Source organism: Lethenteron reissneri, chromosome 71 (genome assembly GCF_015708825.2).
Source record: "Lethenteron reissneri isolate LAM-NWPU_2019-01 chromosome 71, ASM1570882v1, whole genome shotgun sequence".
NCBI lineage: Eukaryota > Metazoa > Chordata > Hyperoartia > Petromyzontiformes > Petromyzontidae > Lethenteron > Lethenteron reissneri.
Genome location: NC_083849.1, coordinates 457,274 through 482,839, shown reverse-complemented (window position 1 = coordinate 482,839; position 25,566 = coordinate 457,274). Strand labels below are relative to the sequence as shown.

The window sequence follows — 25,566 nt, the reverse complement described above, 5'->3', positions numbered from 1 at the left end:
GCTCCCTCTTCAAATCTTTCTTCTGTTTGCCTCGAGGCGCTGTTCTCTGCTGCTCGTGAGGCCGCGGCCAGCGAGGAGGAGGCTGCTGCCATCAGAGCCGTGTTGGTCGTTTGCGTGTCCACCACAAGCACTCTGTGTGTGTCACACTGTGTGACACTGTCACTCTCTGTGCGTGTCACACTGTGTCACACTGTGTGTCACACTGTGTGTCACACACACACAACAACCGCCATTCGCCACTAAGTGGCGGTGACGTCACCACGACGCTTGTGCCAGGCCATGTGCACCTTGAGGCCACGTGAAGTGTTGAACGCCCGCTGGCAGGTCACGGGGCAGACCCAGCAGGTGCCACGGGTCGACTGAGATGACCGAGATGACTGGCTGATGCACCACCTGTGCCCCCTACTGTACCAACTTGCTGTGCTTTAGCCACCCGGCGCTCCGCTCGTTGTTGTGAGCGTCGCTCCTCCGCCCTCCGTTGTTGGAGGGCGACTGCCTCAACTGCCCAGTAGCGTCCTTCACGAGCCTCCTCCACAGAGGCCGATCTTGACACCGCTGGTACCAGTCATCGGCAAGTCCACTCAGCTCCACGTCCTCCTGTACCACATCACTCCATCTCTTCTCGAGCCCGTGCCGCGCCCGTTTAGCCCCCTCGATCCGGCCGAACAAAAGCTGTTTAGGCATGTGGTGGCTGGGCATGCGGGCTACATGACCCAGCCAACGCAGCCTTGCCTGCCGGAGGAGCTCACCGATGGGACTTTGCCCAGATCTTTCAAGGATTTGTGAGCTCCTCACACAATCCAGCCTGTAGGTTAAACCCAGGATGGATCGTAGGCAGGCCAGCCTCAATGTTTCTAACTGGCAAAGATGTTCCATTAGGGGGGTCCACAACAGACACACGCAAGACAAACAACCCCCCCCCCCCCCCCACGTGTCGCTCTCAACAAGACGGACTCGACAACGATGAGCATCGCGTCCCGTTGTTATTGAACCGCGAGGACATTCCTCACTGTTCACTTCGCCAGGTGAGAGGCTCCGTTCACATCCACCCCAGCGTCCTCTCTTCAACCAGCCGGATGTAACAAGCCTGGGAGAGTCGGCTCGAAGTGAACTTGTAAGGCGCCAGCAACAGGTCCACTGCGACCTTCTTTATTCAACCAAACAAGAAAAACAACTCATCGGGACACTCACCACCACCACCACCACGTATCCTACACCACGCCAGAGTCCGCCGAGAGCAAACTCATCGTCGCTCTTTGAACTCACCCACTCGCTCACCCGCTCATGGACTCACCCACTCACCTACCCACTCACCTACCCACTCACTCACCCACTCGCTCACTCACTCGCTCACTCACTCACCGACCCACGCACTCACCCGCTCACCTACCCAGCCATTCGTTAACCCTCTCACTCACCCACCCAAATGAGCCTCCCTCTCTCCTGGTCTCTCTCTCGAGTTCTCGCTACGCTACACACACTCAACCCCTACCCTCCATTTACCCTTCGTGCCTGTCTGTCTGTCTCCGTGCCCCCCACTCTGTCCGTGGTGGTTGTGGTGGTGATAGTGGTGGTAGCGGTGTTGTTGGTGGTAGTGGTGGTCGTGTTGGTGGTAGTGGTGGTAGCGGTGTTGTTGTTAGTGGTAGTGGTGGTGGTGATAGTGGTGGTAGTGGTGATAGTAGTGATAGTGGTGGTAGTGGTGGTCGTGTTGGTGGTAGTGGTGGTAGCAGTGTTGTTGTTAGTGGTAGTAGTGGTAGTAGTGGTGGTCGTGTTGGTGGTAGTGGTATTGTTGTTGGTGGTGGTCGTGTTGGTGGTAGTGGTGGTAGCGGTGTTGTTGTTGGAAATCACAACCGTCCCTACAGTCCGCCCCCCCTGCCCCCCCCTGCCCCCCCCCTGCCCCCCCCCCCCCCCCGCTAGACGGCGTCCCCAGGCAGCACGCGTCCGCGCTTGCGCGCCTGCTGCCGCTTGCGCTCGGCGCGGCCGCGGCGCTTTTCGGCGACGTTGCCGTCGCGCCGCTGCTGCCGCCGGCTCTGCCGCTGGCTCAGCTCCCCGGCACGAGCCTCCCAGCGCCGCTGCCGCGCCGCCTTCAACTTCTGCTGGCGCTTCAGCGCCGAGCGCAAGCGCACCGGGTCCTCCTTGAGCTTCACTCCCTGGGGGGGGGGGGGGGGGGCGGGGAGAGGTGGAGATGTTGATGTTGGTGTTAAACGTTGGGGTTCATGTTGGTGATGATGATGGCGATGCTGACGATGATGTTGGCGATGATGTTGGCGTTAAACGTTGCTGTTGATGTTGGCGTTGATGGCGATGCTGGGGTTGATTTTGGTGATGATGTTGGTGCTGATGTTGGTGATGATGTTGGTGATGATGTTGGTGATGATGCTGGCGTTAAACGTTGGTGTTGATGTTGGTGATGATGTTGGTGCTGATGTTGGTGATGATGTTGGTGATGATGCTGGTGATAATGTTGGCGTTAAACGTTGGTGTTGATTTTGGTGATGATGTTGGTGCTGATGTTGGTGATGATGTTGGTGATGATGCTAGTGATAATGTTGGCGTTAAACGTTGGTGTTGATGTTGGCGTTGATGGCGATGCTGGGGTTGATGTTGGTGATGATGTTGGTGATGATGTTGGCGATGATGCTGGTGATGATGTTGGCGTTAAACGTTGGTGCTGATGTTGGCGTTGATGGCGATGCTGGGGTTGATGTTGGCGTTGATGTTGGCGATGATGCTGGCGTTGATGGTGATGTTGGCGTTAAACGTTGGTGTTGATGTTGGCGATGATTGCGATGTCGGAGTTGAACGTTGGTGCTGATGTTGGCGTTGATGGCGATGCTGGGGTTGATGTTGGCGTTGATGGTGATCTTGGCGCTGATCTTGGCGCTGATGGTGACGTTCATGACGACGATGTTCATGACGGCGGTGATGTCGACGGCGATGTTGGCGGTCGATGATGATGTTGGGGTTGGCGTTGATGTTGGCGTTGTTCGTGTTGATGACGATGATGTTGTTGATATTGTTGATGATGTTGACGATGACGATGTTGTTGATGTTGCTGATGATGACGCTGTTGTTGAAATTGCTAATGATGACGATGTTGTTGATGTTGCTGATGATGACGCTGTTGTTGATGTTGTTGTTGCTAATGATGACGATGTTGTTGATGTTGTTGATGTTGCTAATGATGACGCTGTTGTTGATGTTGTTGTTGCTAATGATGACGATGTTGTTGATGATGACGATGTTATTGATGTTGCTGATGTTTATGTTGTTGATGATGACGATGTTGTTGATGTTGTTGATGTTGCTAATGATGACGATGTTGCTGATGTTGTTGATGTTGCTAATGATGACGATGTTGTTGATGTTGTTGTTGCTAATGATGACGATGTTGTTGATGATGACGATGTTGTTGATGTTGCTGATGTTTATGTTGTTGATGATGACGATGTTGTTGATGTTGTTGTTGATGTTGCTAATGATGACGATGTTGTTGATGTTGTTGATGTTGCTAATGATGACGATGTTGCTGATATTGTTGATGACGATGTTGTTGATGTTGCTGATGTTTATGTTGTTGATGATGACGATGTTGTTGATGTTGTTGTTGATGTTGCTAATGATGACGATGTTGCTGATGTTGATGAAGACGATGTTGATGATGTTGATGATGACGATGATGATGTTGTTTATGTTGTTGATGATGTTGTTTATGTTGTTGTTGATGCAGCGGCCACCTGTGCCTTGTAGAGGGCGTTGCTCCAGCGCTGCTTCTCCTCCACGCGTCTCGCCAGCTCCTCCTCCCCCCTCTCACGAGCCGCCGTCACAGCCCCCACCCTCTGCTCCACCCTGACCCCACCACCACCATCACCATCATCACTATCACCATCACTATCACCATCACCACTGCCATCATCATCACCATCACCACCATCACTATCACCATCACCACCACCATCACTATCACCATCATCACCACCATCACTATCACCATCACCACCACCATCACTATCACCAACAACGATTATATTGATGGTGGTTGTAGCGGTGGTAGTTGGTGGTGATGGTACCGGTAGTGGTGGTGATGGTGGTGGCGATGGTGGTGATGCTAATAGTAGTGGTGGCAATGGCGATGGTAGTGGTGGCGATGCTAGGGGTGGTAGTGGTGGCGGTGGTGGTGCTGCTAGGGGTGATGCTAGGGGTGGTAGTGATGGTGCTGTTGATGCTAGGGGTGATGGTGTTGATGGTGGTGCTAGGGGTGATGGTGCTGGTGTCTCACCGGGCGAGCAGCTGCTTGTAGTTCTTCCCGGTGAGGGGGGTCACCCCGCCGATGGACGCCGCTCGCTGGGCCCGGCGCTTCTCCGCCCGGCTCCGGGGCGCCCCCCCCACCCGCTCCCTCTCCTCCTCGACGCCGTCAAACGTCAGGCGGCTGAAATTCAGGGCCCCCTTCTTGGCGCCGGCAACGCCGCCGCCACCGCCGCCGTCGCCTTTGCCCGGTTTCCCCGTCGCTCCCTCCCGGCTCGCCGACTCCGCTGCCGCCGTGGCCCGGACCTCAAGTTTCACCGTTTTCCCGCCGGCCCCGGCACTCCGCGGTGGCACGCCGCCTCTCGGGCCTCCCTCGCCGCCTACCGCTCTCGCCCCAACGCCGGCTTTGGCCCCAACTCCGGCTTTGGCCCCAACTCCGGCTTTGGCCCCAACTCCGGTTCCGGCTTTGGCCCCAACTCCGGTTCCGGCTTTAGCCCCAACTCCGGTTCCGGCTTTGGCCCCAACTCCGACTCCGTCTCCGCCTCCGGCCCCGGCTCCGGGGAGTCCGGCCTGGTCGTCCGTTGGCGCCGCCGCCGCCGCGGCCCCCGCGCTCCGCTTGCGCCCGGACTTCTTGGCCTGGCTCTTGGCGCGCTGCTCCTTCCGCTGCTCCTTCTTGCGCCGCCGCCCCTCCTGGCGCCGCAAGCGCCGCTCGTCGGCGGTGTCGGCGGTGGCGGCGCTGCCTGAGGCACCCGCCGGCTGTGGGGGGCGACACGGGGACGGGGGGAGGTGTTGGTGGTGACGGTGGTGGTGATGGTAGTGATGTTCTAGATGGTATTGGTGGTGGTGATGGTGGTGATGGTTGCGGTGGTGGTGGTGATGGTAGTGATGGTGGTTGTGGTAATGGTGGTAATGGTAGTGATGGTAGTGATGGAGGTGATGGTAGTGATGGAGGTGATGGTGGTGATGGTGGTGGTTGTGGTGATGAAGTTGATGGTGGTGATGGTGTCGGTGATGATGGTGGTGATGATGGTGATGGTGGTGATGGTAGTGATGGTAGTGATGGTGGTTATGGTGGTGGTGATGGTGGTGATGGTGGTGATGGTGATGATGGTTGGTGGTAGTGATGGAGTTGATGGTGTTGATGGTGGTGATGGTGGTGGTGATGATGGTAGTGATGGTGGTGATGATGATGGTGGTGGTGATGGAGTCTCACTCTTCTATGTGGTTTCTTCATCTCTGCTGCCTTCTCCTGGAGTCGAAGTCTCAGCATGGCCAGCGCAGAGCCTCCTGTAACACAGTAGCACACACAGCACCTACAGCACACACCTACAGCAGCTACAGCACACACCTACAGCAGCTACAGCCAGCACCTACAGCACCGACAGCAGCTACAGCCACTACAGCATCTACAGCACACACCTACAGCACGCAGCTACAGCACCTACAGCACACACCCACAGCATACACCTACAGCAGCTACAGCACACACCACACTACAGCACATCTACACAATGCTCATACTGACACAGCTGACGATGCCGATGACGACGGTGATGATGGTGACGGTGATGATGGTGACGGTGATGATGGTGACGGTGATGATGGTGACGGTGATGATGGTGACGGTGATGATGGTGACGGTGATGATGGTGACGGTGATGATGGTGACGGTGATGATGGTGACGGTGATGATGGTGACGGTGATGATGATGACGGTGATGATGGTGACGGTGATGATGATGACGGTGATGATGGATGACGGTGATGATGGTGACGGTGATGATGGTGACGATTTGGTGACGGTGACGATGGTGACGGTGATCGATGGTGACGGTGACGATGGTGACGGTGATGATGGTGACGGTGATGATGATGACGGTGATGATGTGACGGTGAGATGTGACGGTGACGATGGTGACGGTGATGATGGTGACGGTGATGATGGTGACGGTGATGATTGGTGACGGTGATGTGATGATGACGGTGATGATGGTGACGGTGATGATGATGACGGTATGATGGTGACGGTGATGATGGTGACGGTGATGATGGTGACGGTGATGATGGTGACGGTGATGATGGTGACGGTGATGATGGTGACGGTGATGATGGATGACGGTGATGATGGTGACGGTGATGATGGTGACGGTGATGATGGTGACGGTGATGATGGTGACGGTGATGATGGTGACGGTGATGATGGTGACGGTGATGATGGTTGACGGTGATGATGGTGACGGTGATGATGATGACGGTGATGATGGATGACGGTGATGATGATGTGACGGTGATGATGGTGACGGTGATGATGGTGACGGTGATGACGTTGATGACGGTGATGAGGTGACGGTGATGATGGTGACGGTGATGATGGTGACGGTGATGATGGTGACGGTGATGATGATGACGGTGATGATGGTGACGGTGATGATGGTGACGGTGATGATGGTGACGGTGATGATGGTGACGGTGATGATGGTGACGGTGATGATGGTGACGGTGATGATGGTGACGGTGATGATGGTGACGGTGATGATGGTGACGGTGATGATGATGACGGTGATGATGGTGACGGTGATGACGGTGATGACGTTGATGTGACGGTGATGATGGTGACGTGATGATGGTGACGGTGATGTGATGATGGTGACGGTGATGATGATGACGGTGATGATGATGACGGTGATGATGGTGACGGTGATGATGGTGACGGTGATGATGGTGACGGTGATGATGGTGACGGTGATGATGGTGACGGTGATGATGGTGACGGTGATGATGGTGACGGTGATGATGGTGACGGTGATGATGATGACGGTGATAATGACGGTGATGATGGTGACGGTGATGATGACGCTGATGATGACGCCGTTACCCTCGCTGTGCCCGCCCACCACCACCGCCGCCGCCGCCACCGCCGTTGTCCCCGTGGTCTTCGTCCGTGCCGCCACCTCCTCCACCTTGCGTCTCTTCCCCGCGTGGCACTCCGGGCTCTGTGGGGTCAACCTCGCTCCACCTGGGGGGGGGGGGGGGGGGGGGGGGGGGGTGACAAGCGGCCACCGTGAACCTCCCAGAGAGACAGGCCGCTGCACCCAAGGCTCAAACCCGGTCCCTCAGTTCACGTGCGAGGGCCTCCATCGTGGTGCCCCCCCCCCCCACCCCGCCCCCCCACCTCGTGCGCCGTGCCGACCTTCAGGGGTGCTGCTACTCGCTAACGGCACTTGCCCCAACAGTCTGTTCGGGCTATATGGGGGATCTTTGTCTTTGCGTGTCAATACATGTGGGGAGCGGTGGCGCAGCGGTTAGCGCTACGCCGCACTGCAAACCCGGCGGCCCGAGTTCGATTCCCGCTCACGGCCTGCACCGGTGACGGTTATCTGAACCGGTCCTGGGCCTCCTCTACGTCGGCTCAGCCTCAAACGAGTACCTGATGCGGGGTGTAGTAAACATCGCCACTAGGGAGACAATGGCGGCCGAGCGTGGTGCTGGTCACGCACCACCTCCTGTGCCGTGCCGGCCTTCATAGGCGCTGCTACTCGCTACTAACAGCACTTGCTGTGACTGTGTGTCTATGAGACTGTGTGTGTGTGTGCTGTGTGTCACTGTGTGTGTGTGTCACTGTGTGTCACTGTGTGTGTCACTGTGTGTGTGTGTGTGTCACTGTGTGTGTCACTGTGTAGGTGTCACCATGCTGTGTGTGTGTGTGTGTCACTGTGTGTGTCACCATGCTGTGTGTGTGTGTCACTGTGTGTGTCACTGTGTGTGTGTGTCACTGTGTGTGGGTGTGTGTGTCACTGTGTGTGTGTCACTGTGTGTGTCACCGTGCTGTGTGTCACTGTCACTGTGTCACTGTGCGTGTCACTGTGTGTGGGTGTGTGTGTGTCACTGTGTGTGTGTCACCGTGCGGTGTGTGAGCCCGGGTCCCAGTCACAGGGGGAGCTGCGCTTCGCTTCGCCAGGCGCATCAGGAAGCTGTCGCGAGCCACCAACGCCTCCATCGTGAGCCCTGCAAGACGCACAACACGCCATCGCAAGGGTCGAGGTTGGTTTCACGTAGCGCGATGAGAACGCAACAGACCAGAGATTGAGGCATCTCATCCTCAAGCGTGACCTCCCGGGCCAGCGATTGATTCTCAACCTCGCCTGGCTACTCCGATTATCACCCTTGTTGGATTGAGTTTCAACCGAGTGGTAACCTCCCCTCCCCGCCCGCACGCCTTGCCTGGCCCCACGTGGTTCCAGAAATAATTGTATGAATGATGAACATCGGTGCTTTAACCGATTCTCCATTTTGTGAGGTAAATTCTAAATTAGCTATTTAACTGCAAGCGAATACCATGGGAGTTGTCCAGTTCACCATGGGAATCCATATTACCATGGAAGTCCAGTTCACCATGGGATTCCAGTTCACCATGGGAGTCCAGTTCACCATGGGAATCCATATTACCATGGGAGTCCAGTTCACCATGGGATTCCAGTTCACCATGGGAGTCCAGTTCACCATGGGAATCCAGTTTACCATGGGAGTCCAGTTCACCATGGGAGTTGTCCAGTTCACCATGGGAGTTCAGTTCACCATGGGAGTTCAGTTCACCATGGGAGTCCAGATCACCATGGGATTCCAGTTCACCATGGGATTCCAGTTCACCATGGGAGTCCAGTTCACCATGGGAATCCAGTTCACCATGGGAGTCCAGTTCACCATGGGAGTTGTCCAGTTCACCATGGGAGTTCAGTTCACCATGGGAGTTCAGTTCACCATGGGAGTCCAGATCACCATGGGATTCCAGTTCACCATGGGATTCCAGTTCACCATGGGAGTCCAGTTCACCATGGGAATCCAGTTCACCATGGGAGTCCAGTTCACCATGGGAGTCCAGATCACCATGGGAGTCCAGTTCACCATGGGAGTTGTCCAGTTCACCATGGGAGTTCAGTTCACCATGGGAGTTCAGTTCACCATGGGAGTTCAGTTCACCATGGGAGTCCAGATCACCATGGGAATCCATATTACCATGGGATTCCAGTTCACCATGGGATTCCAGTTCACCATGGGAGTCCAGATCACCATGGGAGTTCAGTTCACCATGGGAGTCCAGTTCACCATGGGAATCCAATTTACCATGGGAGTCCAGTTCACCATGGGAGTTGTCCAGTTCACCATGGGAGTCTAGATCACCATGGGAGTCCAGTTCACCATGGGAGTCCAGTTCACCATGGGAGTCCAGATCACCATGGGAGTTGTCCAGTTCACCATGGGAGTCTAGTTTAGTTGTGGGCCGGGTAACTGCTGGGCCTACCCGTTCCCAGGTGCACGAGTTGAAGGGACGGCACCGTTATCCTGCGGGCTATGAACGCCTCTGACGATGCAGCAAAGACGGTGGGCAATGATGGTCTCAGGTGTGTATGTAGACATAATAAGAATATTTCGATTTAAAGCTTTCGTGACTGCAGGGATTCATCTTCTTGGTTCTTTCGGTAAAGTCACGTAGAATGGAAATAATCTAATTAAAAAAATAAAACATAATATAATAGTATTTTTATTATTATTTTATTATTTCTATTCTATAATGTTTTATTTTTATTATTTTATTATTTCCATTCTACGTGATTAACACAATATAATATAAAATTGTATTTTATTATTTACCGAAAGAACCAAGAAGATGAATCCCTGCAGTCACGAAAGCTTTAAATCGAAATATAATGTTTTATTTATTTTATTTTATTATTTCCATTCTACGTGACTTTACCGAAAGAACCAAGAAGATAATAAGACCAATTGATTATACTGCAGGACGAATCCGATGAGCTATGAAGCTTTTTCACATGTCCAGCAGGGAGCACGGGGTAAGAACGTGACAACATCATGGGGACCTCCTTGATGTTACAAAACACGACAGGCGTACAAAGTACAAGAAAGGTAAACAAATCACCCAGACACATACAAATACAACACTCAAACATCCCCATCCTACCAGGCAATGCCCCACTGAGGCATTAACTTACTGTTCAAAAGCGACCTGGGCCACCAATGATGATAGCAGCTCAGCAAAGTGGCCCGTCGTGTGGACATTTATAGCAGCAATATAATCGAAAAACTCGAAACGCATGTTTCTTAATATGGAGGGGGAGATCGGAAGACCCGGAGAAAAACATCCACGCGACCACGAGGAGAGAAAGAGACGCAGATTCCAAATATACAGCAGCAGCAGCAGGCGTCAGGGTCGGAATCGAACCCACGACCTCCTGTACACCAGGCGAGGTAGTCAACATCTCCTAGCCACTGTGGTGATGAGAGAGAGACGTAAACTCCAAATATACAGCAGCAGGGATCGAACTCACGATTTTCTCCCTGTCGGGGAGGGACTGACTCAGCCAATCACCACACCTCCCTCTGGGGTCGATAAATTTGAGTACTAGTACTTTTTTTTGGGGGGGGGGGGAGTCAACAATTGTTGTCCGATGAATTCAGCCGCTCCGGCCATAGGAAGGTGGAATTTCCACCACTGTCTCTTGCAGGGCTGTAAACGTCGTCCGAAGCCTCAATGCGACTTGGGTTCGCTTGCTGGAGTTTATGGGCGCAGTGCGCTGATCACTGCGCCACCGCTCCCCACTTGAACGCACAAAAAGAGACAAAGATCCCCCGTGTAGCCTTAACAGACTGTTGGGGCAAGTGCAGTTAGCGAGCAGCAGCAGCGCCTACTACGGCTCACGAGGGGGGGTGGGTGGCTACCAGCACCACGCCCGGCCGCCTTTGTCTCCCCCAGTGGCGATGTTCACTGCACACCGCACCAGGTTGCTAATTTGAGGCTGAGTCGACCTAGGGGAGGCACCAGGACCGGTTCTGACGCTCGTCACCGGTGGTGTTGGTGGTGGCCGTGAGTCGAACTCGGCTCTTTGCCGGGTCCGTAGCGCCCCCCCCCCACGCATTCTCGCAACGCCGATCTACACACGACGAAGATCCGTGGCCGCTTCATAGCAAAGGCACAACCGGTGACTTAAAGCGCAGCGAGCAGGCGGCTCCACGTCTAACAGATACACGAACATTAAACACGCGGTAGAGCACCCCGACCCCCCCCCCCCTCCACGTGGCCTTAGCCGCCTGAGGCCTACGTCGGGCTGTCCGGCTGCGGGAACCAGGCGAGGCCGGCGACTTCGCACGTGGATGGCGACGAGGTAACAGTTACGTTTTTTTTTGCGATTTTAACAAATAATCCTCGTTCAAGCATCTCCGATGACGGGCTAACATCCTCCGCGATGTTCCTTGGGAACGTCGCTTTGCTTACCCGATGAGAATCCGCGTTAATAACTTGGCCGCCTCCTCGGGCAAGCGAGTGTGGGCGTCAATAAAGTTACACGCAATCGTCACGTGGGCGTCTCTGCAACCCGCGCTACCAATAAAGTTATCGTCAAAATCGGCGCGCGCGGTGACGTCACCGCGTTTGCTTGTCGACGACGCGGAGCGACGCGATGACGTCGAGCAGCTCGATGACGTCACCGCGCAACAAACACAAATTCTCACGGCCTCGCAGTTGAGACACGCGCACGAGGAGGGAGGGAGGGGGGCGCCTTGGATGTCGTGGGGTGTGTCGGGGGGGACGTTGATCCATCCAGCAGTGGATTTACAAAGGAGGAGACGGTCAACGCACCGCGGCTTAACCCCGTATTCTTGTGCAGGGAATTTGAGTTTTTAGGTCCCATACGGCGAACAGCCGTTTCAATACGGACAATAATACTGGTAAGAACCCACTGGTTCCACCAGCCCACAGGGGATTATTGTGTCCGTCCATCGTGCAGTGAGGGGCTGGGTGGGGAGCGGCTGGGTGGTGGGAGGGGTGGGGCTGGGTGGGGCTGGGAGGGGCTGGGTGGGGAGGGGCTGGTCACCCCGTGGTGCCCTTATAAAACTCAACGTTTCACCTACTCACGCCGGCTTGTGCCCGCCCTCACAGTCGGCCATATTTGCGGAATACACCACGCCGCCGTTGACCCTGCAGGCCATTGACCGAGCAACCCAACGTTCCTACCAGCTCCCTCCGCAGGAGGAATGTGTTATTGAGTCTGTTTGTTTATTCTTGTGATGGGACTTGGCAGGATGAGCGTCGAGATTTTTAAGGGGCACGGGGTTACCTGTAAGGTCTGAATTTGTCTTTAAGAAGGTAGCCACTGATGAGGGGTTGACAGGTTTGTTGAAGACTTTCAAACTTGCAGTGCCAGGACTTTCAAATCCACAGGGGCACCCACACCCAGGAACCCAACCCAGGTCTTGGCAAGTGCTAGGATTTATTTTCCTCCGGGTCCTCCGGTTTTCCCCCTCCACATTTGGAAGCATGCATCGAGACTGCTGAGATGATTTTGCTGCTATAAATGTGCAACATGACAAGCCACTTTCACGAGCTGCTATCATTTGTGGCACAGGTCGCTTCTGATAAACACATCCCTCCTCCTGCGGAGGGAGCTGGTAGGAACGTCGGGTTGCTCGGTCAATGGCCTGCAGGGTCAAAGGCGGCGTGGTGTATTCCGCAAATATGGCCAACTGTGAGGGCGGGCACAAGCCGGCGTGAGTAGGTTAAACGTTGAGTTTTATAAGGGCACCACGGGGTGACCAGCACCTCCCCACCCAGCCCCACCCCTCCCACTCCCCACCCTCCCCACCTAGCCCCTCCCCACCCAGCCCCTCCCCACCTAGCCCCTCCCCACCCTCCCCTCTCCACCCAGCCCCACCCCTCCCGTTTTTGGATTCACGACGGACGGACGGACACAATAATCCCCTGTGGGCTGGTGGAACCAGGTGGTTCCTAGCAGTATAAGTTCATACCTCAGTGGGACTTTGCCTGGTGGCATGGGGATGCTAGAAGGTTGTATTTTAGTGTGTTTGGGTGATTTATTGACCGTACGTCTTTGTAATTATTGTCGTAACGTTCTTGCCCCGTGTCCCCTGCTGGACATCTGAACCTCATGGCGGTACCCCGGCTCTCGCACAATGTCCGCGATGCAGTCATCTTTAGTCTGTTGATGGCCGGCGATGCGGCAATCGACTCATCTCGACGAGCTGGACACGATGCACCACCACGGTGCGTACCGCGAGCGTTCGGGGTTTCAGCGCAATCGTCCTCGCTGCGTTTCGACATCGCGGAGTGTGGCACTGACGTTGGATCGATTGGTATCCCAGTCGCGGAGTGAAGTACACCCCTGGAAAGTGTCCCAGAAATTAAATATTTAATTGCCTCGGCCAGTTTGTATTATTTGGTGCCCCGAGGTATCGTGTGTGTAAAATAGCTTTTTAGCTCATCGGATTCCTCCAGGATAAATGTTGTGATTGTTGAGTGTATCCGACACGGCCATAATGAACCCACTGATACATCCAGACCCAGGGCTCCAACTCAAAACCTCAGCCGTGCTGGTACTGGAAGGAACCTCCTGGTTACACCAGCCCACAGGGGATTATGGTGTCCGTCCGTCGTGCATCCAAAAATGGGAGGGGTGGGGCTGGGTGGAGAGGCATGGGTGGGGGTGGGAGGGGTGGGGCTGGGTGGGGAGGGGCTGCTCACCCCGTGGTGCCCTCATAAGACTCAACGTTTAACCTACTCACGCCGGCTTGTGCCCGCCCAGTCAGCCATATTTGCAGAATACACCACGCCGCCGTTGACCCTGCAGGCCATTGACCGAGCAACCTGACGTTCCTACCAGCTCCCTCCGCAGGAATGTGTTTTAGTGCATCCGACATGGCAATTATGAACCCCATAAGACGCACCCAGGGCTCGAACCCATGATCTGAGCAGTTTCTAGTTGAGTGGCCTGCATCTGAAATGGCCATCATGAACCCACCGAGACTACTAGTTGCTAGGCTGAGACTTAGTTCATGCCACTGGCTCACTGCACAGGAAAACGATTCAGGCTTATTTTGAGCCCTCGACCCATTCCTCCCCATTATAGTTGAAGCTCGAGACTTAGCGGATGAATTTAACTGCGGCTCAAAATAATCGTGACTCACGAACAAAGCGTCTTCAAGCCTAGCGGCGGATTTCATATTGCAGAAGCTTAATCGGCCATGAGCGTCCCACTGCTGGATGAGGTCACCCCAGACTGATCGTGATACTCAGCCTCAAGACACTGGTCCTGAGACCCGGTCTCAACTCGTGATAATGGTCCCGAGACCCGGTCTCAACTCTAGACACTGATCCTGAGACCTGGCCTCAACTCTAGATACTGATCCTGAGACACGGTCTCAAGACACGGACCTCGACATCCGGTCTCGAGACTTTAGATGACAAACTGAAAGCACATTCATTTCAGAGCATTTTTTTACTTTATTGGATTTCACAGGAAACAACTTTTTTTTTCTTCCACAATCCAAGAATCGTTCGCAAAATAAAGTGGCATAAAAAATATACAAAAAAAAACATTTTAACTCATATAGCACAACAGTCACTTGTTAACATCAAAACTGTGTGTGTATACTGTGTACACAGTGCATTTTACATTCAAAAATATTCTTAACATGCAAAAAAGCATTCATGACACGTAATAATGATCTGGCCCAATGTGTTCTAATACCAGAGCAAGGTTAAGAAGAGAGGCCTAAGGTTAACAGGTGTGACGTTCCTATGTATTATATACTGCCAACAAAATTAAGTCAAACATACTTATTAATTTTCCTCTGTAAAAAAAGTAATATTTATTCGACTCAAGGTAAATGTAATCAAACATTAAATCACTCGACACGCTACTTTATTCAAACTAACTTTTGTCCCGCTGGCTGTGGCAGTCACAAATTATGTCATCGCTCGCCGTCAACACGGAACGGAGGGCCTAAGGCCTCGTTAAGCCAGTGGGCTAATCCAGCCCCGCCGAATAAAAAACAAACTATTTTTGTTGTATTTACCGGGCCGTTAAAAAAACGCCTACACACCGCGCGACGATTTGATCGGCCCCAGTTGGATGATGGACGGTCCCTAACGATACACACTTTTGTGCCAGATCATTTGCGTAGCTTTGACTCCACAACTCTACGACGAATCACACCAGCTGATAGAACCACCCCCTTGACCATGCTACGAGTCACCGTGTTCTCCCACGTTACAAGGGTGGCACACATCACAAACAGCGTTTGCCTCTCCCAAAACAGCCTGTTAACGGCTAACTTTATTAACGAGTTGAAAGCGCACCGAAAACTTTCCCAAGCGGCTTGCAGTCAGAAAGCGGTAATTACGCATCACACACACACAAGGATGTAAAAGCAAATCGATAGACCCCAAAAAGCAATATATTATACTGTCAGCAAATAAGATATTTTTTTCTCCTCACCCACCCAAGTCTTTATTATTCATTTAAGAATACCGAGATGTGGATCATTGCCACTCAAAACTCAACGTTGTAATTTCCGAGATTACGGCACTCCCCACCGCAGCCGCCTCTCGAGTTTAGAAGGGGAATCTCTCGGTATTCACCGAGTAGCCCGAAGCAATTGGAGAGTTCACGAGTCAACACACAAGCAGTAGAGGGGCCCTGTCCCCTTGTGAATACATCGTCTCAGCTGTCGATTTTTACGCAAAATTGAGGGCAACAACTTCCCAGAAACCTGAAGCCACCACACATTCCCATGTACACATATTGATGAGTGGCACCCTCACATTAATAGAATCTCTGATACGGCTATATATTAATATATAAAACATCAGGAAAAGCTTTAACTTATTACGATCCGCAGTTCGATCTGGATCACTTACAATCTGTACGGCGATTTGGTTTGTCGTTGTTGTTACAGTGCGGAGTTTATGTCCACACCGGTTCAATTACGATTTCAAATGGAATTTCCTACAACGGAGTCCAACTTGAGATATTATCCCGCAACTCAATAGTTACAAAGGTTACATTTCAAACTCCCAAAAACCAAATCGAATTCACCTCCTCACCACCACCACCTTCTTGGGCAAGCCACTCATCCACCAATCCATTCTCACATTCTCACCACCTCCTCCACCCACCAACTCACCACCTCAATCCACCTCTTCGATCGTCGGCCCCGACCCCGAGCCGGACTGTGCTCCCCCGCCGCCGGGCGTGGGCCCCCCGGGGAAGCCTCCCGGCGGAGCGCCGGCACCACCGGCGCCCTGGTACATCTTGGTGACGACGGGGGTGCACACCTTCTCCAGCTCCTTCAGCTGGTGCTGGAACTCCTCCGTCTCGGCCGTCTGGTTCTTGTCGAGCCAGTCGAGCGCCTCGGTGCACTTGTCGAGCACGCGCTTGCGGTCGTCGTCGCCGATCTTCTGGCTGGCGCCCTCCTCGCTCATGGCGCTCTTCATGTTGAACGCGTACGACTCGAGCGAGTTCTTGGCGGAGACCCTCTCGCGCTGAGCGTCGTCCTCAGACTTGTAGCGGTCTGCGTCCGACACCATGCGCTCAATCTCCTCCTGGGAAGCGGCGAGGGGGAGAGGGCGAGGAAGAGAATGATGATGATGATGAGGCCGATCCTTATGGCGGTGTCAACCCAAAGACACTGACCCAGAGACCTGGTCTCAACTCTAGACATTGACCAAGACCCAGTCTCAACCCCGAGACCCAGTCTCAACTCCAGATATTGACCAAGACCCAGCCTCAACCCAAGACACTGACCCTAAGACCCGGTCTCAACTCTAGACACAGACCATCTTGAGACCGTCTCCTCACTGATCACGAAAACCCTTTCTCAAAAGACACCGACTACTCCTGGAGACACCCGATTCCCCACCCCCCTCGCCACCACCGCCACCGTTCTCCTCGCTCACCTTGCTGAGGCGGCCCTTGTCGTTGTTAATGGTGATCTTGTTCTCTTTGCCCGTGCTCTTGTCCGCGGCAGCCACGTTCAGGATGCCGTTGGCGTCAATGTCGAAGGTGACCTCGATCTGCGGCACCCCGCGTGGCGCCGGCGGGATGCCCGTGAGCTCAAACTTGCCCAGGATGTTGTTGTCCTTGGTCATGGCGCGCTCACCCTCGTACACCTGCACCAGCACGCCCGGCTGGTTGTCCGCGTACGTCGTGAAGACCTGCACGGCGGGGTGGACAACACGCACAGGCAGACAAGGCAGGGGGAGGCAGGTCAGGAGGGTTGCGATGTTGTGAACTTTGCGTTTTTTTAAGAGCCGGCATTTAGACACCGCTAACAGTACAGGGACTCCTCTACTTATGAACGAATTAGGTTACAGAGGTCTGTTCGTAAGTCGATTTGTTCATCAGTCCAACTTTACATCTGTCGATTCCAAACATGTTGTACGGCATTGTACACTAAACACGGGGAATAACTTTAAACTTTGTATAATCTCCTGTAGATGCAGATGCCACCACCGCCATCTATTGGCCAGCGGTTTAACTTACAACTCTGTCCGAACAGGCAACTGGACGTACGGGGACCAGGTTTGTTCGTATCTTTGAAGGTTTGCACGTTGACTGTTCGTAAGTTGAAGAGTCCCTGTATTCTGGACTTTGGATTCTTGAACTGCGGCCTCAAACTCAAAGATTCTCTTGAGACGCAGTGTAAAGGAATTGACAAACAGGTTCTCCACTCAAGACAATAACGCCGAGACCTGGTCTCAACCCAAGGGTACTGTGATGCCACGACCCAGTCTCAAGACACAACAGACTATGAAGGCTGGCACGGCACACGAGGGGGGTGGGTGGCCACACACACACAAGGCGACGCGCACACACAAGGCGACGCGCACACACAAGGCGACGCGCACACACAAGGCGACGCGCACACACAAGGCGACGCGCACACACAAGGCGACGCGCACACACAAGGCGACGCGCACACACAAGGCGACGCGCACACACACGCACAATTACCTGGGTCTGCTTGGTGGGGATGGTGCTGTTGCGCTTGATGAGCGGGGTCATGACGCCGCCGGCCGTCTCGATGCCGAGCGAAAGCGGCGCCACGTCGAGCAGCAGCAGGTCCTGCACGTTCTCCGACTTGTCGCCCGTGAGGATGGCGGCCTGCACGGCGGCGCCGTAGGCCACCGCCTCGTCGGGGTTGATGCTCTTGTTGAGCTCCTTGCCGTTGAAGAAGTCCTGCAGCAGCTTCTGGATCTTGGGGATGCGCGTCGAACCGCCCACCAGCACGAGATCCTGGATCTGAGGCCCGGACGGAGAAGGCGGTTGAACGTCTCGCCCAACAGCTTATCTCACGTAGATTTATGTTGCGTCTTATTCCATAGATGCTTTACAGCAATTGTATAATTGTACACGAGAGGGCGGCCACGATGGCAAAATGTTAACTACCTTAACCACCTCGCTTGGTGTACAGGAGAGCGTGGGTTCAATCCCGACCCAGACGCTTACTGTTTATTTGGAGTTTGCCTCTCTCTCTCCCCATGGTCACTGTGGATTTTTATCCGGGTGCTCCGGTTTTTCTCCTCCACATTTAGAAACATGCTTGCGAGTATTTGGCTGCTATACATTTCCACATGATGCTAAGCAGTCCACATTGAGCTATCATTTGTGATAGCCAGGTCGCAACTAAAACAGACCTATACAGCTCGGTGGGCCTTACATGGTAAAATACAAAATAAGTTTGTCGTTATAAGAGAGGAGCCAAAGCAGGTGAGTGACAATGATTGTTTAATTTTGCATCTCGCATTATGCTACGCGATGATGACAATGATTGTTGCCCTGCGTGTGCTAGAGAAGTAAGCGGTCACATGGCTCTGTGGCTACGTGGGCTGACATCCACCTCACACAACATGAACACGCGTGTATTTTTATCATTTACATTTTCTTGTGTATCTGTTGCTTTGTGTTAAAAGCATTCGCTGATAAAATAAACCACCGCCATCACCACTGTCACCACAATCACCACAACCATCACCGTCACTGCCATCATCATCATTACCGCCACCACCACCACCATCACTGCCACCACCGCCACCACCGCCTCACCTGCGACTTATCGAGCTTGGCGTCCCTCATGGCCTTCTCCACGGGGTCCAGCGTGCCTCGGAAGAGGTCCGAGTTGAGCTCCTCGAAGCGGGCGCGCGTCACCGACGTGTAGAAGTCGATGCCCTCGAACAGCGAGTCGATCTCGATGCTCGCCTGCGTGCTCGACGACAGCGTGCGCTTGGCGCGCTCGCACGCCGTGCGCAGGCGCCGCACGGCGCGCTTGTTTCCTGACAGGTCCTTGCGGTGCTTGCGCTTGAACTCTTCGGTGAAGTGGCTCACCATGCGGTTGTCGAAGTCCTCGCCGCCCAGGTGGGTGTCGCCCGCCGTCGATTTCACCTCGAAGATGCCGTCGTCGATGGTCAGGATGGAGACGTCAAAGGTGCCGCCGCCCAGGTCGAAGATGAGCACGTTGCGCTCGCCGCCCACCTGCTCCCGCGGGGGAGAGAGGGGAGAGCGGGGAGATTAGATGAGGGATGAGAGGAAGATGCGGAGGATGATAAGGCAATAGATCGGAGACGGGAGGGGAAAGGAAAGGGAGGAGGTGGTTAGAGGAGGGGTGGGGGTTACAGGAGGAGGCGGCGGATAGGAGAGGGGATAGGAAGGGAGGGGAGCGAAAGAGAGGGAGGGCGGTGGTTAGGGGAGGGGAGAGGAAGTGAGGTGGTGGGTGGTGAGGGGAGAGGAGAGCAGTGGACAGGGAGAGAGCAGACACACAAAGGCAAAACAAAGATCCCCCCCCCCCCCCATAGCCTTTAACAGGCTGCTGGGGGAAGTGCTGTTAGCGAGTAGCACCTATGAATGCCGGCATGGCACACGAGTGGGTGGGGTGGCCAACACCACTCCCGGTCGCCTTTGTCTCCCCAGTGGCGATGTTTTTACACACAGGGATACACACACAGACACACACAGCACCACCACCGCCACCACCCTCCTCACCTTCTTGTCGAGGCCGTACGCGATGGCGGCCGCTGTGGGCTCGTTGATGATCCTCAGCACGTTGAGGCCGGCGATGGTGCCCGCGTCCTTGGTGGCCTGGCGCTGGGAGTCGTTGAAGTAGGCGGGGACCGTGACGACCGCATTGTTCACAGACTTGCCCAGGTAGGCCTCGGCAATCTCCTTCATCTTGGTGAGCACCATGGAGGAGATCTCCTCCGGGAAGAATGTCTTCGCCTCGCCCTTGTACTCCACTTGAACCTGCGAGGCGGTGGACATTCCACGTTACTATGGCCCGGATGGGAGAGACAGCGAGCGAGCAAGGTGGAAGGAAGAGGTGTGAAAGCAAAGGCGAGGTTGGCTGATTGTTGCTCCCCTCTAGATGGCCATCATCACCCTTAGTTACTTAGCTCTCACCACCACTTCACAAAGGCCATGCATATGCATGGACTCTTAACATGGACTCCTCCAACGCTTTCCCCAACACAAGTTTGTTTGTCCTCGGGGGTGTTGCAGTAGCAGTCATAACGTTAGTGCTGACGCCAGGCATGCTGGATGCAGACCACAGACTTGCACTTGAGAAACCAGTTAAACCACAAAGTTCAGGTGAATCTATCGGTCTCTTAAATCGTTATAGCCCGTGTGTTTCAGTGTTTGTGTTTCTGTGTACACCTGTTGTGCTCCTCGAGGTAAACCCGAGGCTCTGTGTCCCACAGAGCATCCCTTGCCTATTAACATCTGGCAGTTCACCAGCATCGCTCTAAAAAGCAAGCCCGACTGATGAGGCACTCAAGGTGAGAGCTGGTCCATAGTTTGCTTTCTACTGATCCAATGCTGCTAATATTATGCACTCCCATAAGGCTAGGCTGTGGGGGGAGCTGATGGGATGATGTAAAAATTATTTTTATCCTCTACGTGAATAGAGGCAAGAGGCAGATCTAGAAACTTCCCTGGGGCAGGCAGCGGGTTTGGCCAGTCCCGAAATTTCCACCTCTTTAAATCATATCCCCCCCCTCTCAAGTTAGTAATTAACGAAAAATGTCCATTTATTTTCAGGGTCTTAAGCTGAGCGGAGTGGGGGGGGGGGGGAAATCGCCCCCCCCCCACGCCGCTCACCCCTGAAATCCACCACCGTTGTGGAGAGACAGGTCTGGGCTTGGACAAACATCTCCAATATGCAGTTGGCGGCAGCTCTGGCCTCCTTCCAGCTTGCCTGTGGTTTCCACCGCCTTCAGAATCGCAGACGAACACTGTGCGTGCGTTCCCGCATCTTGCCACATCGTCACTTGCTGCCAGATCCCATGCTGGCAGGCCGCCCTGGAGATTTGCCCGTCGGGTCTATTTGGTCGCCAAGAATGCTGGGCGAGGCCAGCGGTTTGGCAGGGCGCCGGTGGCGTTCACGGTCCAAAATGTATCCAAATGTTCCCAATTTGGAAGAGGACACCGCAATTGACCCGACGGCGAGCACACACAGCCACAATAGTCCCATCACGCCCCCCCAGAACTTAACACCGATGTGTACGTCTGTGCAGTATTCTTCCCGCTTCTCAGGCGACAACAGTTGTTGTGCTTGTGCCCGAATGTGATTTTGCTTCATTTCGATGACCCGAGTCACTCTTGTTTGCAAACGACAAGACTACATCATCCCGGTCTCTGAGTTTTCCCACCTGGTTTAGACTAAATTAACGTGAAAGAGACTGCAGACTTAACAGGGCCCACCCCTCCGCGCGATGGCTTTGTGCCACAACAGCGGCTGGTCGATACGAGAGTCGCAACCCACAGGTGGATTCGCGATCAAAATAATTTTTTGGTGGATTTCGCAACAAATCCCAACACCGTACAGCAATTCTCATTCACACAATGGCAAATTAAACTCCCTGACTAAAGTATTATAAACACATAACATTGTCACTAATATTACAGGGTCCAATCCATCCGGGGTGGTATGCCTGTGGTATAACGGGAGGATGCCGACAGCCACCCGTATTGGCCGACGCTTGCGCGGCTAACGAGAAGCTCGCCAACGCATGGAACGTGCCCCCCCTCCCCAACTACGACCACCGGCCCCCCCCTTGCGCCCGCCCATCCGCTCACCTTGGGCTTGCCACCGTCGCTCACCACCGTGAAGGGCCAGTGCTTCATGTCGCTCTGCACGATAGTATCGTCGAAGCGCCTGCCGATGAGCCGCTTGGCGTCGTAGACGGTGTTGGAGGGGTTCATGGCCACCTGGTTCTTGGCGGCGTCGCCAATGAGCCTCTCCGAGTCGTTGAAGGCCACGTACGAGGGGGTCGTGCGGTTGCCCTGGTCGTTGGCGATGATCTCCACTTTGCCGTGCTGGAACACGGCGACGCACGAGTAGGTCGTGCCCAGGTCGATGCCCACCGCAATTCCCTTGGACGCCATCCTATCGCTGCCCTTTGCTGCCGATGAGGTCGAGAAAGTTGATGTTGGAAAGGAGAAGCGGTTTGCCGATAACGGAGGATTGGCTCGGCTCGCTTGTCGATGCTGTCGAGGTGCGGTGTGACGTCAACTGTCTGGAAGGCCACAAAGGGAAATGGTGGCCCAGTTGGAGATTAGAAAATGGAGAAAGACAGTGGTCATTTTGAACTTTACCCATGTGTTAAAATGTTCATTGATGCTGCTATTATCACAGTGCAAAGGCACAAAAAGAAAAAAAAAACTTTAATGCTGTATGAAGGGCCATTGCCTGAAACATCGCCTGTTAAATACACGCTGCGTTATTTACAACTGCGTTGTCATGTTGAGGGCCTCCACATCCGATCCCCTTAGTGACCAAGTCATCATCATTATAATTATTATTGTAACCACAGGAATGTTCTGAATGCAACTGTTGACAGATTTATTGTACTACTGTTGCCTTACACAGAAACCCATAGACTTGCATTGACACCCATAGACCCAGATACTTGCAGAGACCCCATAGACTTCCGTAGAAAAAAAGACATTTAATTATTATTTTATTAACTCTAGAACCTTCCTTGTAGAAGTACATTCCGCTAGCCAATAAAATTATATTATTTATTTTAGCCTCTCCTAATATGGGCATCGATGTCAACACGTCATCTCCGAGTAACTATTTTGTTTTTCATCGTAAGCCCTAGAATTGCATTGCCAATGAAAAACAGGAGCAGCCGACATTCAGTGGCAGTGTCATCCCCATGGCGCTCGTGCCAGGCGAGGTGTGTGTGGTTTAGTTTGCGAGCACCTATTAAACCCATATTACACACCCCACCCAGTGCCAGGCTAGGTGCACATACACACGGTGTGTGTGTGGTTTAGTTTGCGAGCACCTATTAAACCCACATTACACACCCCAGTGCCAGGCGAGGTGCACATACACACGGTGTGTGTGTGGTTTAGTTTGCGAGCACCTATTAAACCCATATTACACACCCCACCCAGTGCCAGGCTAGGTGCACACACACGGTGTGTGGTTTAGTTTGCGAGCACCTATTAAACCCACATTACACACCCCACCCAGTGCCAGGCTAGGTGCACACACACGGTGTGTGGTTAAGTTTGCGAGCACCTATTAAACCCACATTACACCCCAGTGCTAGGCTAGGTGCACACACACGGTGTGTGTGTGGTTTAGTTTGCGAGCACCTATTAAACCCACATTACACACCCCACCCAGTGCCAGGCTAGGTGCACACACACACGGTGTGTGTGGTTTAGTTTGCGAGCACCTATTAAACCCATATTACACCCCAGTGCCAGGCTAGGTGCACACACACGGTGTGTGTGGTTTAGTTTGCGAGAACCTATTAAACCCACATTACACACTTGTATATTATATGCAGTTATATTAACTGAACAACCAGTACATACAGTTAACGTGTCGTCTATAATCAGTCGACTTCGTACGCAGCTGCTAATTTAACACAAATAGAACACAAATAGAACGCTTAGGCGGACAGCGAAGGTATAAAGTTTAGCTTTGTCGCGTTTATATTAACTTAGGAAACAGTGAAGGGTCGTCAAAGCTGTAAGGGTCGATCCACTGCTGGACAAATTCGTCTCCTACGCCCCAAGCAGTTTCACTTCATTACGGAAATACATTTTGAGCAAAAATGAAACATTACAATGACCTTGGGAGTGTTCTGAGGGGAAAAAATACATTGATAATGAAGACATTTACACTAAATAAAATGTTAAACCGTCGAAATCACTAAACTTGTACTTGCTATAGACTTTGCTTTATAGACTTTGCTTTAGAACCTTCTAGAAATCCACCACCAGAGCAATGACTTCGACAAAAAAAGTCTAAATTTCACCGGCAGTTTTTACCGCCAAATGTTTTTCGTTTAAAACAAACAAACATCAAACTTAGCAAACACAAGATAGATTTATATTGTTTAATTTTACCTCAGATTCACCACCCACGGCCTCCTCAGCTCAATCCGCGCGCTTTTCCTGCTGCTCCGTCTCACTCAGCTGCGAACTCTGCGACGCCGTCGACGCCTCCCGCCCTTTCATAGCGCGGCCTAGCGCCACGTCACCCTTCCAGAACACACTCGCACCCCCCCAGCCCCGCCCCTCCACCCCCCAAACCCCGCCCCTCCACCCCCCAAACCCCGCCCCTCATCACCCAAACCCCGCCCCTCATTACCCAAACCCCGCCCCTCAACACCCAAACCCCGCCCCTCAAACACCCCACCCACTCCCCTCAAACCCTTACAACCCCTCCCCTCAAACCCCCCAACCCCACCCCTCAATACCCAAACCCCGCCCCTCAACACCCAAACCCCGCTCCTCAAACACCCCTCCCCTCAAACACCCCACCCACTCCCCTCAAACTCCCCAGCCCCTCCCCTCAAACTCCCCAACCCCTCCCCTCAAACACCCCCAACCCCGCCCCTCATATCCCCAACCCCGCCCCTCAAACCCCCCAACCCCTCCAACCCCCAACCCCTCCCCTCAAACCCCCCAACCCCTCCCCTCAAACCCCCAACCCCTCCCCTCAAACCCCCCAACCCCTCCCCTCAAACCCCCCAACCCCTCCCCTCAAACCCCCCAAGTCCCCCCCGCCCCTTACACCCCTCACCCCTGTAACTCCCCCCCCCCCCCCAAGACAAAGCTCCCCCGTGTAGCCTGTAGCAGACCGAGGGGCAAGTGCTGTCAGCGAGTAGCGCCTATGAAGGCCGCCACTGTGGCATACGAGAGGGGGTGGGTGGGCCAGCACCACGCCCGGCCGCCTTTGTCTCCCTCCCCCCGTGGCGATGATTGTTTGTACACACCGCACCAGTGTTACTCATTTGAGGCCGAGTCGACCTAGGTGAGGAGGGCCCCAAGGATCGTCACCGGTGGTTTTTTATCGGCGGTGGTCGTGATCGGGAATCGAACTCGTGATCGTTGCGCAACGCTGACCCCCCCCCCACCCTCTCGAAGTCACGTGCTCGTTCAGGGCGGGGCTCTGCCCCCCCCTCCGCGGCGAAGCGAGCCAATAGGCGAG

The 25,566-nt window shown here is 53.8% G+C and overlaps 2 protein-coding genes across 3 annotated transcripts; both read right to left on the bottom strand.

Annotated features, from left to right (window-relative positions):
* Positions 1-1,913: 1,913 nt before the first annotated feature.
* Positions 1,914-11,621, bottom strand: LOC133361220 (surfeit locus protein 6-like). Its single transcript, XM_061580102.1, has 7 exons — positions 11,534-11,621; positions 8,146-8,250; positions 7,121-7,261; positions 5,459-5,532; positions 4,280-5,001; positions 3,738-3,849; positions 1,914-2,150 (listed from the first exon to the last, which is right to left on the bottom strand). The coding sequence occupies exons 2-7, from the start codon at positions 8,240-8,242 to the stop codon at positions 1,914-1,916; spliced, it is 1,383 nt and encodes a 460-aa protein (XP_061436086.1). The 5' UTR covers positions 8,243-8,250; positions 11,534-11,621.
* Positions 11,622-14,534: 2,913 nt separating this feature from the next.
* On the bottom strand, positions 14,535-24,626 carry LOC133361114 (heat shock cognate 71 kDa protein-like). Of its 2 annotated transcripts, none has more exons than XM_061579958.1 (7): positions 24,480-24,626; positions 22,185-22,624; positions 20,094-20,351; positions 19,161-19,586; positions 18,069-18,356; positions 17,012-17,269; positions 14,535-16,657 (listed from the first exon to the last, which is right to left on the bottom strand). In XM_061579958.1, exons 2-7 carry the CDS (start codon positions 22,491-22,493, stop codon positions 16,244-16,246), a joined length of 1,953 nt encoding a protein of 650 aa, XP_061435942.1. In that variant the 5' UTR covers positions 22,494-22,624; positions 24,480-24,626; the 3' UTR covers positions 14,535-16,243. The 2 variants fall into 2 exon arrangements, with proteins under 2 accessions (XP_061435942.1, XP_061435943.1); XM_061579959.1 differs by having other exon boundaries at positions 22,185-22,620; positions 24,480-24,599.
* Positions 24,627-25,566: the final 940 nt, after the last annotated feature.